The 16,838-nt window shown below is 42.6% G+C and overlaps 1 protein-coding gene across 1 annotated transcript; it reads left to right on the top strand.

Annotated features, from left to right (window-relative positions):
* Positions 1 to 15,325: 15,325 nt before the first annotated feature.
* On the top strand, positions 15,326 to 16,498 carry LOC308283219 (branched-chain-amino-acid aminotransferase, cytosolic-like; the record flags this gene model as incomplete). Its single annotated transcript, XM_080723601.1, has 1 exon — positions 15,326 to 16,498. The coding sequence occupies one exon, from the start codon at positions 15,326 to 15,328 to the stop codon at positions 16,496 to 16,498; it is 1,173 nt and encodes a 390-aa protein (XP_080579727.1).
* Positions 16,499 to 16,838: the final 340 nt, after the last annotated feature.

Raw genomic sequence — 16,838 nt, 5'->3', positions numbered from 1 at the left:
AGATACTCAGAGCAGGGATCTCCATATATGGGCATAAAAGGGATTCAGATGGAGATTCAACTTCAATGAGTAACAATGGCAAACTGTCAACTGCCCGTATGTCTTGATAATTGGTAAAACAAACTTTTGGCCTATTTGTGGCTTATCATCACATCCAACCATCTTAAGATACTCAGCTAGTGGGGAATGCTCTCTTCCCTGGTGAGAATTGCCCCTTTATATAGGGCTTGTTTGTGTATTGTATGACATCACGCCACATCATCAGCTATTTTTTTTTGTCAAATGTTTCGCCCCAGGATAATGGATTTTGATTATCGCGATATCGTAAATGACAGTTTCTTTGGTCACATTAATCGTGACATGAAATGTTCATATGGTCCCACCAGTACAGATGGTATTCTCTGGGTACAGACCTGTACAGATGGTAGTCTGGGTCAGTGGTTCTCAACCTGTGGGTTGGGAACCCGAGGGGGGTCCCCCGGATGATTAACTTAGTGTACAACATTGTTTTCTCACTCATTCAACAGTAAACACACACTGTTTTCTCACTCATTCAACAGTAAACACACCAACATGAAGTTTAAGTGTATAGAGGGTATCTGCACATTTCTAGTGACAATTTAAGGATTGTTTAATACCTCTAAAATGACAAATTAAACATTGTCCAAATTGTCAAATATTAGAGGCAGCAATTGTGAAAATAGCAGATCTACATGCTCACAACGCCTCGCAACGCTATTGCGCTATTTTCACAATAGAACCGTTTATAGAAAACGTAATGCCTCAACTCTTAGTGCTCGTCAGGTTGGGGGGTCCCCAGTTAAAATATGATTATTTTGGGGGTCTGCCTCTGGTCTAGGTACTGTACAGACCTGTACTGATGGTATTCTCTGGGTACAGACCAGGGGCGATTTAAAATGACTAATACGGAATTAAAACTTCCTATGATTGGCCGCTAGTTGCACTGTTTCCCCCCCCCAGTCGATCGCAAAAAGAATTGTTCTCCATTGGATCCCATTAATTTTCCCCTTTCGTGTTCTAACCTTAATTAACATTTTCATGGATACTTTATGGTTCCTATCGCTAGTTAAAAATTGCCTTTCAATCACCATCATATGCGTTTTGTCGAAATTTGGTCCAATTTATTTTAAAATAAATGATAAAGTTGTGGGGGGCGTGGCCAACTAAACTGATACCAGCCGGCTGTGTTCTTCTTCGTGTGCTGTATTTCGGGAGGCTCAGACCACATTCTCCCATGTATCCCTGCGGTTGCACGTGACCGTTGGCAGCCAATAGCATCCTTTGGTGCCTTTACAATCTATGATGGCAAAACCCATGCCAAGGACCCATATTGTGTCATTTGCGCTGCATAAAAACAAATATTTTATACAGTCTATGGTACAGACCTGTACAGGTGGTATTCTCTGGGTACAGACCTAGTGTACAGATGGTATTCTCTGGGTACAGACCTAGTGTACAGATGGTATTCTCTGGGTACAGACCTAGTGTACAGATGGTATTCTCTGGGTACAGACCTAGTGTACAGACCTAGTGTACAGATGGTATTCTCTGCGTACAGACCTGTACAGGTGGTATTCTCTGCGTACAGACCTGTACAGATGGTATTCTCTGGGTACAGACCTAGTGTACAGATGGTATTCTCTGGGTACAGACCTAGTGTACAGGTGGTATTCTCTGGGTACAGACCTAGTGTACAGGTGGTATTCTCTGGGTACAGACCTAGTGTACAGGTGGTATTCTCTGGGTACAGACCTAGTGTACAGATGGTATTCTCTGCGTACAGACCTGTACAGATGGTATTCTCTGGGTACAGACCTAGTGTACAGATGGTATTCTCTGGGTACAGACCTAGTGTACAGGTGGTATTCTCTGGGTACAGACCTAGTGTACAGGTGGTATTCTCTGGGTACAGACCTAGTGTACAGGTGGTATTCTCTGGGTACAGACCTAGTGTACAGATGGTATTCTCTGGGTACAGACCTAGTGTACAGATGGTATTCTCTGGGTACAGACCTAGTGTACAGATGGTATTCTCTGGGTACAGACCTAGTGTACAGATGGTATTCTCTGGGTTCAGACCTAGTGTACAGATGGTATTCTCTGGGTACAGTACCTGTACGGACGGTGCTCTGGGTTCAGGGACGCTGGCGGCTCTCTGTCCTTGCTGGACCTGGACCAGAGCCTGCTGGGAGACCAGCATGAGCTGACCACTCTCACTGCGGATCAACACCATCCCTGGAACACAACACAACACACGCACGCAACAAAAAAAAACAATGGTTTAGTGATGAGTCATCACTTTTCACAAGGTGTATGGGGTCCATTTTTGGCCCAAGGAATGTTTTCCGTGCAAAGCAAATGCTTGCAAAGGATTCAGAATAATTAAAAACACATAGTTAGACCCCTCACATCCCACTTAAAGCAGATTTTTTTGGGAGTAATTTTTTCCTTTATAGTATAGATAGATAGATAGATAGATAGATAGATAGATAGATAGATACCTTTATTATCCCAAGGGGGAAATTTAGTTGTCCAGTAGTAGCACAGCAGTATACAGTTATTTACAAAGTTACAGAGACGTAAGAAAGATAGATAAGAGGGAAAAAAACAAAAACAAAGACAAGAGCAGTACAGTACCAATAAGGAGAAGGTACTAGGAAGCGTGTCACCGCAAGGCGCACCTGAGCACTCTTCCTGGAAGGTCCTTAGAGTTCAAAGTCAATACAGCAATTGTTCCTTAGAGGTCAAAGTCAATACAGCAATGGTTCCGTAAGTCTAAGTTAGGAAGGGAGACCTTTTCAAGCGTCCGTTATGTGTCTCGTTGTACAGCTTAAGGGCAGCCGGTACAAAAGATTTTCCTAATCTCTCACATCTCCGTACTGGGTAGGTAAAGCGGTCGTTTCCTCTCTTACTCCAGTAACTGGTGATCTCTAGATGGAGGGGGTGGGAGGAGTTCTCCAAGATGGAATCTAGCTTCTTCGCAGTGCGCACCCTGGTTACTTCCTCCACCCCCTGCAGAGAGGACCCAACGACAGAGCCAGCTTTCTTCACCAGTCTGTTTAGGTTAAACGTGTCACCTGCTCTGTTGTTGCCACCCCAGCATGTTATGCCAAAAAAGAGGACACTTGCCATGACAGACTGATAGAACATCTGTAGCATCCTATTGCACACCCCAAACGATCTCAGTCTTCTCAGGAGGAACAGCCTGCTTTTCCCCTTGCTGTGAATCGCCTGCGCGTTGTCCGACCAGTCCAGTGAACTATTCAGGTGCACTCCGAGGAATTTGTAGTTATCCACGAGCTCAACGACATCACCGTTAATGGTGCTTGGCACCGGGGGGACTCTCGTGTATAGTAAGTGAATGAGACCAAAAGTTACCCTAGCTGTCAAAGATTCTCCTAGGGATTTTGAATTTCAAACTTTGTTAGATATGTTACTAGACACCTTTACGAACACATTGGTAAAGAAATTGTTTGTTAAGGAATTTATTCCGAGATTTGACAGGTGTTCTGATAATTTTTCCCTAACTACTATGGCAGCCCAAGTGTTCATGTCGTTCCCTTGAAGGAAAAGTGAGACCAGGGACGTGCTGTGCCCCTGATTCAGCCCGGGAATAAGAGTTGTAGAGGCACTCATTGCGCGCCATAGAGAGCAGGGCTCGAGACTAACGGCATCCCTACGTCCCAGGGACTTAAATATATGTGTTCGGGACGCAAATGAATCTCCCCTGGGACGCATTCGGGACGTAGAGGATTTTTTTGAGCCAACGGCGCATATCAATGTCACTGCTCAAACCATGGTGTGCAAACTCGCAGCATGAGACTCACAGAAAATGAATAGGCTATGATGTAAACAGAATGTTTAAGAAGTTACCACAGGCAGTGCTGATCATCCTTTTCAGGTACTTAGTTGCTAAAATGCTGCGCAATTTGAAGAGATTAACTAGCAGAATGAGGCAGAGAACAGACTGTCTGGGTTACAACTAGTGGAAAATAGCCGATCTACAAGCTGTGGCTGAGAGATAAATCTTAGCATCCCCGCCCCCTGCTTCGCCTCATAAAGAGTAACGTTATATGATTTGGATTGTGATTATTAATGAAAATGTAAAACGGAACACTGTCAATGCACCAAGCACAGAAACATAGCCTACGTTTAATGAGCAGCGCGAGCAGTTGTTTGGATATTGGAGTAGGACACATTGTAATTAAATCAACGGTTTGTTTAACTTTTGTCATCTCTATAAACCTATAGCCTATATTCCCAATTACAAGACGTTATGTGAATATGTTCGTCTAATCGTCTAATCAACTTCATCACAACCAGCCGTGAGCCGTGCAAGCTGGCATTCATTTTACAAAGTTCCCGTGCCGTGTGGCAGCTTATTTTCTCCAGTCCAGTAGTGTCTCTAAAACTCTCAAAAACAACCGGTCCACTCATAATAAATAACTCCATTTCGGCAGCAGTTCATCTGAATCGCTTGCTGTGAAGCACAGAGCAGACTGCACGCGTCTGCACTCTCCACTCGATGAAGCGTGAATGGCACTGGTTATACTTCTTTCAGTACGACGGTGTTGTGCGGTGCGTAGCCCTGAATACATGACTCTCATATACATGAGAGTCATGCTCGAACTTTAACATGAGGACCAGTGGGTAATCGAGCCCTCAACGGTTTGCGCTAGGAACATCAGATTTCAAAAATAAAGTGCTTACCCAAGCCAACTCTGCTAACGATTTGACGCCGCACAACGTTCATTACACGCCGCTCCCCGGTTGTTGAGTAAAAAGCATTTTTGTCCGAAATTATTTTGTTTTCCATTGGACTTCCTCGCTTATCCCAAATGATGATCCAACCTGCGCCTCACTTGTGCCACAGCGCCCCCACATGCTTGGTAGGTGTATTTCGCTGTAACAGGTAGGTTTTCACAGCTTCACTTGTTATAATTCTTAGCTTCTTGATTCTTTTCCCTTCTCCTCCGGTGTTTGTGCTCATGTGTCTCTCTCAAGTAGTCAAGTCAACAAGTGAGAAGATGTTCGGCCGCAGGGCGTGCACTACAAGTCAATGTGTTTAGATTCAGTTACAGCCGATAGAGGGCGCAGTTGCGCACTTTGGGGGTAAGCGAGGAAATGACCCGGATGTCCAATGGAAAACAAAATAATTTCGGACAAAAATGCTTTTTACTCAACAACCGGGGAGCGGCGTGTAATGAACGTTGTGCGGCGTCAAATCGTTAGCAGAGTTGGCTTGGGTAAGCACTTTATTTTTGAAATCTGATGTTCCTAGCGCAAACCGTTGAGGGCTCGATTACCCACTGGTCCTCATGTTAAAGTTCGAGCATGACTCTCATGTATATGAGAGTCATGTATTCAGGGCTATGCGGTGCGGTGAGCATATAGACGATCTAAAAGCCCCCAAAGCCCTGAGGATGCGCGTAGTTCTAGGGTTGTAGATTAGCGCGCAACACGTTCGTACGGACAAAGTACAAACCCAGTTTTACCGTAATTCCTCCAACAGTCGTGCATGATTGGTTCTTTAGTTTACCGTATATGACAATCACACCAGCAACCTGGCTGAGGTAAGATTTTTAGAAGCCACAATGACAGTATAAAAATAGAAAGGATTGTCAAGCCAATTTCACCAGCAGCAACAACAACAAAAACAACAACAACAACAATATAACAACAATAACAATAATAATAAATATTATTATAATAGTAATACTAATAGGCCTGCAATAATTTATTATTATTTTTATTATTTTTTGGGACGGATTACATTCATTTGGGGACGGTTCAATTTGTATTTTGGGACGGTCCCGGGACGTAGGTGAAAAAAGTTAGTCTGGAGCCCTGATAGAGAGAGATCTCTCTCTATAGCGCTGCTGCTGCTACTCAAAGATTTGCCATTTCAGATCATGACAAGTGACAAGCCAGTGGGCCAATTACATGAGTTATATTTCGTCGTTGTCGGGTGGAAACCTTGTATGTCCAAAACCGTTTGTTTTGTATTTATCATTTTAAAAATGATTTAAACTAGTGAAAACAGCAGATCTACAAGCACACAACGCCTCGCGGGTGCGAGGCGTTGTGTGCTTGTAGATCTGCTGTTTTCACTACTTTTGTGCGACAGCCTTGTATGATGAAGCAGGGATTTGATTTGCGAAAAAATTTCGCAAAGCAAAGGTTTCTGCCCGACAGTGACGATTTACTTTGTTGGCCGCCCAGCCCCCAAAATGGAACGAAGGACGACATTTTTATTTATTTTTTTTTCCTAATGGCCGACCTGGCCCGGCCGTTCAGGAGTTGTCCCGCTTTTCCCAATGGCCAGCACGTCCCTGCTTGACGGAGAAGTGAGACTGACCTGCTGGAATCTGGAAGTTGGATGGGAGCTGAGCGGTGGTGGGTTTCTGCGGGGCTCGCGTGGCCACAGTGATGGTCCGGGGACTGGCCGTCCTCGGCAGAGCGATCACCATGGTCCTCCCCGGGGCCAGCGGCGTCCAAGGTGGCCTGGACAGCTGCGGCATTCGCCCAGCACATAGAGCTGAGTCACGATTCCACATTTAAAAAGGTAGGGTAAGTGATTTCACTTAAAGATGCAGTGCCATTGATTGATTGATTATTTTATTAGACACAAATGGAGAACAGTGCAAGAATAGTCAATACAATTGAAATGTATTGCAGTACAAGTACAGTTAAACACCCTGCCTGAAAGGAACATCCCAAATGAGACCTTTTACGTTTATTTTTATATTTTTTTTACGTTGAAAGCCCATGATTTATTTCCCCCCTAAAACATGATTATCAGGTATTATGAATTTATGATTATACTAGGAGGAGGATTTTTTCCAAAAGTGTACAGAAAGAGTTAAAATGTGTTTTTTATGTGGCCACACCCACCAGTTCATTAAAGGGATATTTCACTTGAAAAAAAAAACTTTTTGTCATTTTATTGTCTAATCAGGCTTTTGGGAACACCCAGGACAGATTTAGAATTTCTTCATTCAGTATTTAGATATTTGATATTTATTTCCCACCATTTCCCCCCTTCCAGGACCTTCCTATACAAACACATAACTTCAAACTCCATTTTAACCATGATTATTCAATGAAAACATGATCACTTTTTTCATTTAATTTTCATAATCTTTTATTGTATTTAATAATTTTCATTTCCCCAAAAGATTAATAGAAATCAATGATAAATGTTATCGAAAAAGCACAGCCTGCTCACATATTTGGAGGGTGTCAGGAGTCACCAGAAGGAAAAGGATGGGTGTTTTCATTGAATCTATCATGGTTAAAATGGAGTTTGAAGTTACAATGGGTTTGTATAGGAAGGTCCTGGAAGCGGGAAAATGGGGGGAAATTAATATCAAATCCCTAAATACTGAATAAAGAAATGTAAAAAAAAAAAAAAATGACTCCTTGGCCATAAAATAGGCCACACCAACTTTTGTGTGTCCATCAGACATATATATATTGGCAATAAAGAAAAGGGTTGGAGTATGGTTTGAATTCATGAAAACTATTCAAGAGCAGGCAGGTAAGCACACATCATGATACACAGGATAAAATGATGCAATCTGACAAGGAACACTCAAACACAGGGTTTAAAATATAGGGACTAACAGGACACAGGTGAACTCGAATGACATGGTTGCCTTAGCCAAATAGGCCTATTTTATGGACAGTCGTTTTTACTGATAACTAATGGTTGGACTGAATTCAGCAGCCCCAAAATACCCTAATTACACACCTCATACACTCATATTGGCCATTTTTTTTATTTTTCCCTTTAATCCCAGGCCCTCTGGATACCCCCAACTTTGATTGGCTCGCACAAAGTTTGTCAAAGGAGTTGTGATTGAAAAGGTTCAGAGGTGATAGTAGACACCTTTATGAACACATTTGTGAAGAAAGCTATTGGTAATGATTTAGTTCCCAGATTGGTCTAGGCTAGGGCTTGGCTAACCTTCCCTTACTAGTAGGTGACAGGCGGGGGCATTCCTCAATCATCATCAAGTGGAAGCAGGCCTTGGTGCGCATAAGGATTTGAATTAAATGCAATCACTTACCCTACCTTTTAATACACTGGTTCTCAACCTGTGGCTCGGGACCCCCAGTGGGGTCCCCAAATTATTTTGAGGGGTCCCCAGATGATTGACTTAATGTGAAACATTGTTTTCTCACTCAACAGTAAACAAACCAACATAACGTTTAAGTGTAAAGAGGTTATCTGTACATTTCTAAGTAGTTTTTTAATACTTCTAAAATGTCAAATTAAAGATTGTCCAAATTGTCAATTATTAGAGGCAGAAATTGTGAAAATAGCAGATCTACATGCTCAACAACGCCTCGCGTATTGCGTGGCATTGTGAGCATGTAGATCTGCTATTTTCACAATAGAACCGTGTTATACAAAATCTAATGCCTTGACTCTTAGTGCTCGTCAGGGTGGGTGGGGGGGTCCCCAGTTAAAATATGATTATTTGGGTGTCGCGGTCTGAAAAGGTTGAGAACCGCTGCTATAGGATGCTAGGTGAACAATATATTGTGACAGGCTTACCAGTAGGGCTGTCACGATATGACATTTTACATGACGATTAATTGTCACTCAAATAATTGGCGATTAACGATTTAATTGTGTTTTTGTCGTTGACAATTACATTTCTGTTTGGCTTTTAGGCTTTGATGGTAGATATGACACTGACACATAAGCTAAATATACATTGAAATTACTGACATATTTGACAACTTTATACTTAAAAAAGAACATTGATAGTGGAAATAGCCGATCTACAAGCTCACAACGCGTCGCGATGCGACACGTTGTGAGCTAGTAGATCTGCTATTTCCACTATTTCTGACGCTTTTCAACATTCACGATTATGACGATTATGACAAAATAATTGCGATAATGTCAAATAATCACGATTAGACGATTATGTAATAACTGTGACAGCCCTACTTACCAGTGCTGACGCCACTCGCTCCTGGAGTGGAGACCCGGGAGACGATGCAGACGGGAGGAGCGGCGGCAGCTTGAGGCCCTGCCGCGCTCGTCCTCTTTGGCGCCGCCCCGCTGGCGTCTCTCTGGACCACAGCTGCGCCCGCAGACGTGCAGGAGGAGACCGCGGTGTGGTGGAAACTAGCTGGTTTGACCGGTTGGACACTTGGTTCCACCTTGGACCCTCCAGGCAGGGCTGTCACGACAGTTTACATGATGATTAATTGTCACTCAAATAATTGTGATTTTAACGATTTAATTCACCCTTTGTTAGCTTTCTGGTTGGTCCCTGACTGACCAACCAGCAGGCTCAATCTGCCTTGGCCGCCTTTTTAATGTTGAATTTGCCAAAACATAATTTTCTGAGAAATAAAAACATTTAAAAACATGCTGAGTCACTATACTGCCACTGAGCAGCTCCAGTTTTACTGAAACCAAGTTTGAAACTAGAATTGAACACACAGAATAACAATACAAAGCAAATGAATTAAAATGGTAGTGGATGGAGTGTCCCACCGAGTGTCCCACCAAGACACAGCAACCAATGGGTGTGAAGAGGGGAGGGGCAACGGGCGGGACTTGACAAAGGCTGAATTGTGTTTCTGTCAATTTGCTTTGAAGTTGCACATGGCAGATGTGACACACAACCTAAATATCCAAAGAAATGACACACACATTGACAACTTTATAGTTTATAAAAGAACATTGATAGTGGAAATAGCCGATCTACAAGCTAACAACGCTCCGCGCCACGTGGAATTTCTTTACATGGAAAAGATTATGACAAAGAAATTTGTGATTATTTCAAATGATTGCGATTACCGATTGCAAAATTCTTGGCCGATACCGATCCACTGGTTTTATGAAGGTCTGACCTGCCAAAACCGATTTTTCCGATACCGATTTCTTTAGCTAAGAACTAGAAAATAGGGTTGCTCCAATACCCTTTTCTTCAGGCTAAGTAGGCCTACAAGACACTTCAATTTTAGTACCAATAAGCTAGAAGAACACCAATGCCAAATCAATCACGATTGTACAATATCCAAAATCACAGACAATATCCAGTCTATTATGACCGTCTGGACTAGGCAGGAGCAAAGCAGGTGACGCATGCTTTTTTTCCCCCTTCTTTTTGGAGACGACATTGACACAGGATTATGGAATATATCCTTACATTGCAAAGGTAATCAGCACCACCTGTATTCTGTAGGCTGCCACTAAGTAGACTGGCTGCTACATGCTAATGTTTACTTTAGTCACAGGACCAGAGCATCATGCTATGCAGTGCCAGACACAATTGGCATAAAACGGGTATTTATGTCAGTGACCTGCCGGTCACCGATTCGGCCGGTTTGATATCATACCTGCCGATTTTTTATATTGGCCGATTCCGATTTCCATCCCTAGATTAGACGATTATGTAATAATTGTGACCTGGCCTACCTCCAGGTAACTTGCCAGAGAGGACCACAGAGTCAGTGGGGGGTCTCTCCTGAGTGGGGGGTCTCTCCGCGGTCGCTGGTAAATGAGTGGGGGGTCTGTCTATGGTTGCTGGTAAGTGAGTGGGGGCTCTGTCTATGGTTGCTGGTAAGTGAGCGGGGGCTCTGTCTATGGTCGCTTGTAAGTGAGTGGGGGCTCTGTCTATGGTTGCTGGTAAGTGAGTGGGGGCTCTGTCTATGGTTGCTGGTAAGTGAGTGGGGGCTCTGTCTATGGTTGCTGGTAAGTGAGTGAGGGGTCTCTCTGTCTCTGCTGGCATGGAGGGACCACTGTCCACCCCCTGACCGCTCTGATCAGTCTGAACAGGTGTCTCACCCAGCGGTTTGTTTGCAGACATTCTGGTTATTTCTAAAAAAAAGAAAAAACATATTGGATTTTAGATGTATTTGTCACACACATGCACAGTGGTGTACATAAGTAGATTTACTTAAAGGGATATTTCACTTTCAAAAAAACTTTTTTGTCATTTTATCGTCTGATCAGGCTTTTGTGAACACGCAGGACAGTTTTTGAATTTCTTCATTCAGTATTTAGATATTTGATATTCATCTTCCCCATTTTGCCCCCTTCCAGGACCTTCCTATACAAACCCATAATAACTTCAAACTACATTTTAACCATGATAGATTCAATTAAAACACCTGTCCTTTTTTCTGGTGACTCCTGACACCCTCCGAATACGTGAGCAGGCTGTGTTTCTTCGATAAAAAATGGCATTGATTTATATTAATGTTTTGAGGAAATGAAAAATATTAAATACAATAAAAGATTATAAAAAATAAATGAAAAATGTTATCGAAAAAACACGGCCTGCTCACGTATTCGGAGGGTGTTAGGAGTCACCAGAAAAAAGGGCAGTTGTTTTCATTGAATCTATCAAGGTTGAAATGGAGTTTGAAGTTATAATGGGTTTGTATAGGAAGGTCCTGGAAGGGGGCAAAATGGGGGAAATGAATATCAAATATCTAAATACTGAATGAAGAAATTCAAAAACTGTCCTGGGTGTTCCCAAAAGCCTGATTAGACGATAACATGTCAAAAAGATTTTTTTTTTTTTTTTAAAGTGAAATATCCCTTTAAGTTATAGGGGGCCTGTCACCTAAAGGGTTACTGTGACTTTAAGAATCATCTTAAAAAACAAGTTAATATTTATATGATGGCATTGTGGGGATGCGCAATTATAAGCCAATTAAATTAATTGTCTGTATAGCCTGACTGTATGACTACTTACTGTACTGGTCAGCTGTTGTTGGGGGGCGAGGGGCAGATTACACTGTGACATGAGCTTCAGACTGTTTCAGACCGTTTTCAGAGAAGCTCATGTCACAGAGTAATCTGCCCCTCAACCCCTTTAGGTGACAGTACCCCTTTAAGTACAATTTTGAGTACGTGAGTATTTCCAATTTCCAATACTTTTACTCCTACTCCACTACATCTCTGTTCCAAATATTGTACTTTTACTCCACTATATTTGTATTTGAAAACTGTAGTTACTAGTTACTTTGCAGATATGAATCGTATATTATAAAACATACATTAATCCACGTTAGCCCTAACATATTCCTAAACTATTTGAAAACAGCCGATCTACATTGCGACGCGTTGTAAGCTTATAGATCTGCTATTTTCAAATATTTTGTACTTTTACTTTTGGTACTTTAAGTAGATTTTGATGCCAATACTTTTGTACTTTTACTCAAGTACATTTTGAATTCCTGACTTTTAGAGCCGCTCCATTCTCATTGAAATGCATTGGCGGATTCCACTCTAGGTATTTTGGTGTGAGGGCACCCTTACAGGGTATTTCTACATTGCAGTATTGATACATTTACTTAAGTAAATAATGTGAGTACTTTTTACACCAATGCACACACATTTGGGATTTTAGATGTATTTGTCAGTCACACACATAGGCCTACAGGTACTTTGCCTCTATTTCTTTTATGCTGAATCTACCATTGACAGCTCATAGAAAAATAATTAACTACACATAATTTGAAAATAAAAACTATAACAAAAAGAGGAAAACAAATGGGAGGAGAAAACATTAGAATGTAACATAGTTAAAATGGAGTTTGAAGTTACAATGTGTTTAGGCTATAGAGTGTCTGTTAAAACTATTTCTAAATAGGCTACTGTAGGCATATAGCCATACACAAAATATACAATACAAATAGCAGTATAACAATATAGCCAAATTAATCCAAAACATACAACATGTGCAAAGCTATTTGTCCAAAGCATGACAATAAAACCAAACACAGGTTCTGGCCATGTCATAGCAGGCAAACAGAAACAGGTGAATTTCGGAGAAATTATGTAATATTCTAACTGCTCAACAACATGAGCTTCTGTTCTTACCAGAGTGGATGCAACGCTGTTGTTGTTGTTGCTGTTGTTGATTATTTCAGCTGTGACAGTCAAACTTTTGGGTCTGGTGGTGGGAGCGCGGTGATTGGCAGCTTAAAAAAGCTGACACCCAATCAGATGGTTACAAATCGACATCCCGTGGCCTGGGAGGGACAGTTGCCATGGTTACCTGAGTCGTCAATGAAAGTTAACTTTGGCAAACTTCTGTCAAGCGTTTTGTCTGGATCCCATATCTCGGAAGGACACAAAGAACGTGCGGTGCGCAGAGATGGGGCGAATTGACTTTTCCGTTTGAGATCCTGTCTAGACAGGATACGGAAACGGTCTGTACTGTTTTTGTCAGTAGTGTGTTAGGGGCAAATTTTAGGACTTCTGGTGTAAGGATAGCGAAAATAAGACATCCGGTTGCCTTCAAAATAAGATGTCAGTAATTAATGTTTGTAAATTGGGCGTACATTTATTTTAAAGAATACATTTACGATGTATGTATATTTAAATTGCTTATACTGGTGTACTTCTAAGTGCCCTAACATTGGCTATTGGTCCCCAGTAAATGGGTACTTTTAGCACATTTTCCATAGCAACTTCTGACCACAATGATAATTGCCACACTTAGCACCTTCTGCTGTTGTCAGACGAGTTTCTGATCCTGTTTTGCAATTTATCTGGATATTGTGTTCATTTGAGTGTTTGTTAGATAAACCTACTGTGTTGTTTTTGTAATGTTTGTCCATTGTTGTAATAATGCTGCCTCTACGCCAGGTTACTATGGAACATTAATTTAATATTAAAGAAAATAAAGAATGATAAAACAACTACAAAATATGCTCTAGATAATAATAGTATATTGTGCAGGTGAGATACAATATCAATAATAAATTGAAAGCGTATATTATTTAACAACATACATAGGCTACACCATGTAGGTTGCACTCTGAAAATAGCAAATCTACAAGCTCACATGTGACACCTTGTTTTTGATTGATTGAAGAGTTTATTAGCAGTTTGTAATAGGAAAAAAAGTACAGTTACATGACAGCACAAATCACTGGTACAAGGTCAACTAAAAGGAGATCCTAGTAAGCTTTATGGCTTATTTACACAGGAACCACTTTATGTATCTCATATAATATTGAAAGACAGACAGATAGAACATAGTACTTTACATAGGATAACATAAATTACAAAAGCAGAAAAATGGGGAGAAAAACATTTGGGGGGGGGGGGGGGTTGGAAACATGGGGGCTTAGTCTATTTACAAGTCTCGAGTAGCAGCCACCTGAAGGTGACTTTTCATACCAATTTTGAAGGAGGCTAGGGATTTGCACTCCTTTAAGGCTTGCGGAAGGGCATTCCACATGTTGGTGGTATAGATGCGGAACGAATTAGAGCCTTTTGTGTTAAATCTAGGTTGAACATGCGTGGATGGAGCTGCCTCTGGTGTGCATGTATTCAAAGATTTGCTCACATTTTGACTTTTCAAAAATAATTGATCTACTGTACAAGCTCGCAGCACGCTGTGAGCTTGTATATCTGCTATTTTTCAATAGCTAAAGTATAAAATAATTAAGGCCCCTCCACCTTGGGCCGTAGTAACTCAGTCCTCGAAACGGACGTCCTAGATTAACCAGAGAGGGTCCGATCGAGGCCAGATAAATATCATAACTAGTCAGATATGTCCCAGAATATAACCTTACATGCTCATTTCAACTAACATAACTAGTAAGACGCCTCAGGACGAGGTCGCGCCAATTCTTGTCTCTCTGGCCAGTGATGTATATCGGACCAGTTACCCAAGATTGGCAGAACATGCACATTATCAAATATGGGCATTCCCAGATATGCCCTTAATATTGATGACATCGGGACAGGGATCTCCATATATGGGCATAGAACGGATAGGATGGAATTAATTTGCATGTGTGATCTGGGAATGCCCATATATGGGCATGTTCTGACATCACATTGTCGACTGTATTTGGGCATAAAATATATGGGCATTGAAGGGACATCAAGCCAGAGCGTAAGGTCACAGTGACACCAGAGCATGATGTCAGAGTGATGTCACAGTGACAAGGGAACCAATAGGCCGTAAAAATGTGTACGGACTGACGGAAGGACTGACTGAACAGACAGACAGACAGACAGACAGACAGACAGACAGACAGACAGACGGAGACAAGCTACGACATTCCTCATGGTATAATGTGACCTTCGGTCGCAATAATCAATAATAATCCTATAGTCCATATGACGTCCTGGTAATTAAGTCAAGATCATCCCCATATGGGCTGTGATCTGGCCTAGTTCTGACCTTCACCGGAGTCACCGGAGGACATTATCATAACGTCATCATGACGTCATCATGACGTCAAAAGAGATTGAAAACCCCTGGTTTGGAGATTTTGGCATTCATTACATTATAGAGCAGAGATGGGATCCATCAGAACGGCACTTCATGGACGGATTGTTCAGGCCCTCCCTTTCTCCTTGGGCCCACTGCGGTCTGCCAGTTCCTTCAAGGCGGCAGACCTCACTATTGAGCGGAACACAAAGTGTGCGCCCAAACCTGACCCCTCCAGCCTGGTGTTCGGCAAACACTTCTCTGACCACATGCTGACCATCCACTGGTCAGAAAAGCAGGGCTGGGAGGCGCCCCAGATAAAGCCCTTTCAGAACCTGTCCTTACACCCTGCCGCCTCTTGCCTGCACTACTCCACAGAGCTGTTTGAAGGCATGAAGGCGTTCCGCGGGGTCGACAGCCACATCCGTCTGTACAGGCCCATGTTGAACATGGAGAGGATGCATCGCAGCGCACGCCGGAGCTGCCTCCCTTCGTTTGACAAAGGAGAACTACTGGAGTGTATAAGGAAGCTAGTCGAGGTAGACCAGGACTGGGTTCCCTTCTCCCAGGATGCCAGTCTCTACATCAGACCAACCTTCATAGGAATCGAGCCGTCCTTAGGAGTGTCCAGGCCGGGGAAAGCTCTGATCTTTGTCATCGTTGGACCCGTGGGACCATACTTTGCCACTGGTTCCTTCAACCCTGTTTCCCTGCTGGCGGACCCGGCCTTCGTCAGGGCTTGGAGGGGAGGTGTCGGCGAATATAAGATGGGAGGTAACTACGGTCCCACGATAGCCGTGCAGAACGAGGCGATAAAGCAGGGTTGTCAGCAGGTGCTGTGGTTGTACGGCGAGCAGGAGGAGATCACAGAGGTCGGCACCATGAACCTCTTTATCTACTGGACCAGTGAGACCGGAGAGAAGGAGCTGCTCACCCCTCCTCTGGATGGCATTATTCTACCCGGAGTCACAAGGCAGTCTTTGCTAGACCTGGCCAGACAATGGGGTGACTTTAAAGTGACTGAACGCAAAGTCTGCATGAAGGAGCTGCTCGGAGCCCTGGACTCGGGAAGGGTTCTGGAGGTGTTCGGAGCAGGGACCGCCTGCGTCGTCTGTCCTGTTGGCAGCCTGCTGTACAAAGGAAAGACTTACCGGATTCCCACTATGCAGAATGGTCCAGACTTGGCCAAGAGATTCTATAAAGAACTTACTGATATTCAGTATGGACGCAAACAGAGTGACTGGGCTCCATTGGTGGTTTAAATTGGCCACTTGCACATGCCATTTGTATCCAGTGGTGTAAAGTAACTAAGTACCTTTACTTAAGTACTGTGCTTAAATACAGTTTTGAGGTATTTGTACTTTACTTGAGTATTTCCAAATTCCAATAATTGTGGGCTCGCTGGAAGCGAGCACACATATGTTATCTTCATTATTTATCTATCAAGTTCTCCTCAAAAATGACAATCTATCAGTTTAAGTTCTTCTCAAAAATGACATAATCTATCAGTCAAGTTCTCCTTGACAGTACAAAGGCAGGGCCCTTAGCCAATGAGGAGCAGCCAAAGGGTAGCTATTTGTGCCCATACATGGTGTTACATGC

The sequence above is a fragment of the Nannobrachium achirus genome, assembly GCF_963921795.1.
Source record: "Nannobrachium achirus genome assembly, chromosome: 1".
Classification (NCBI taxonomy): Eukaryota; Metazoa; Chordata; class Actinopteri; order Myctophiformes; family Myctophidae; genus Nannobrachium; species Nannobrachium achirus.
The sequence above is the reverse complement of the archived record's forward strand: the minus strand, read 5'-3'. Positions and strand labels throughout refer to the sequence as shown.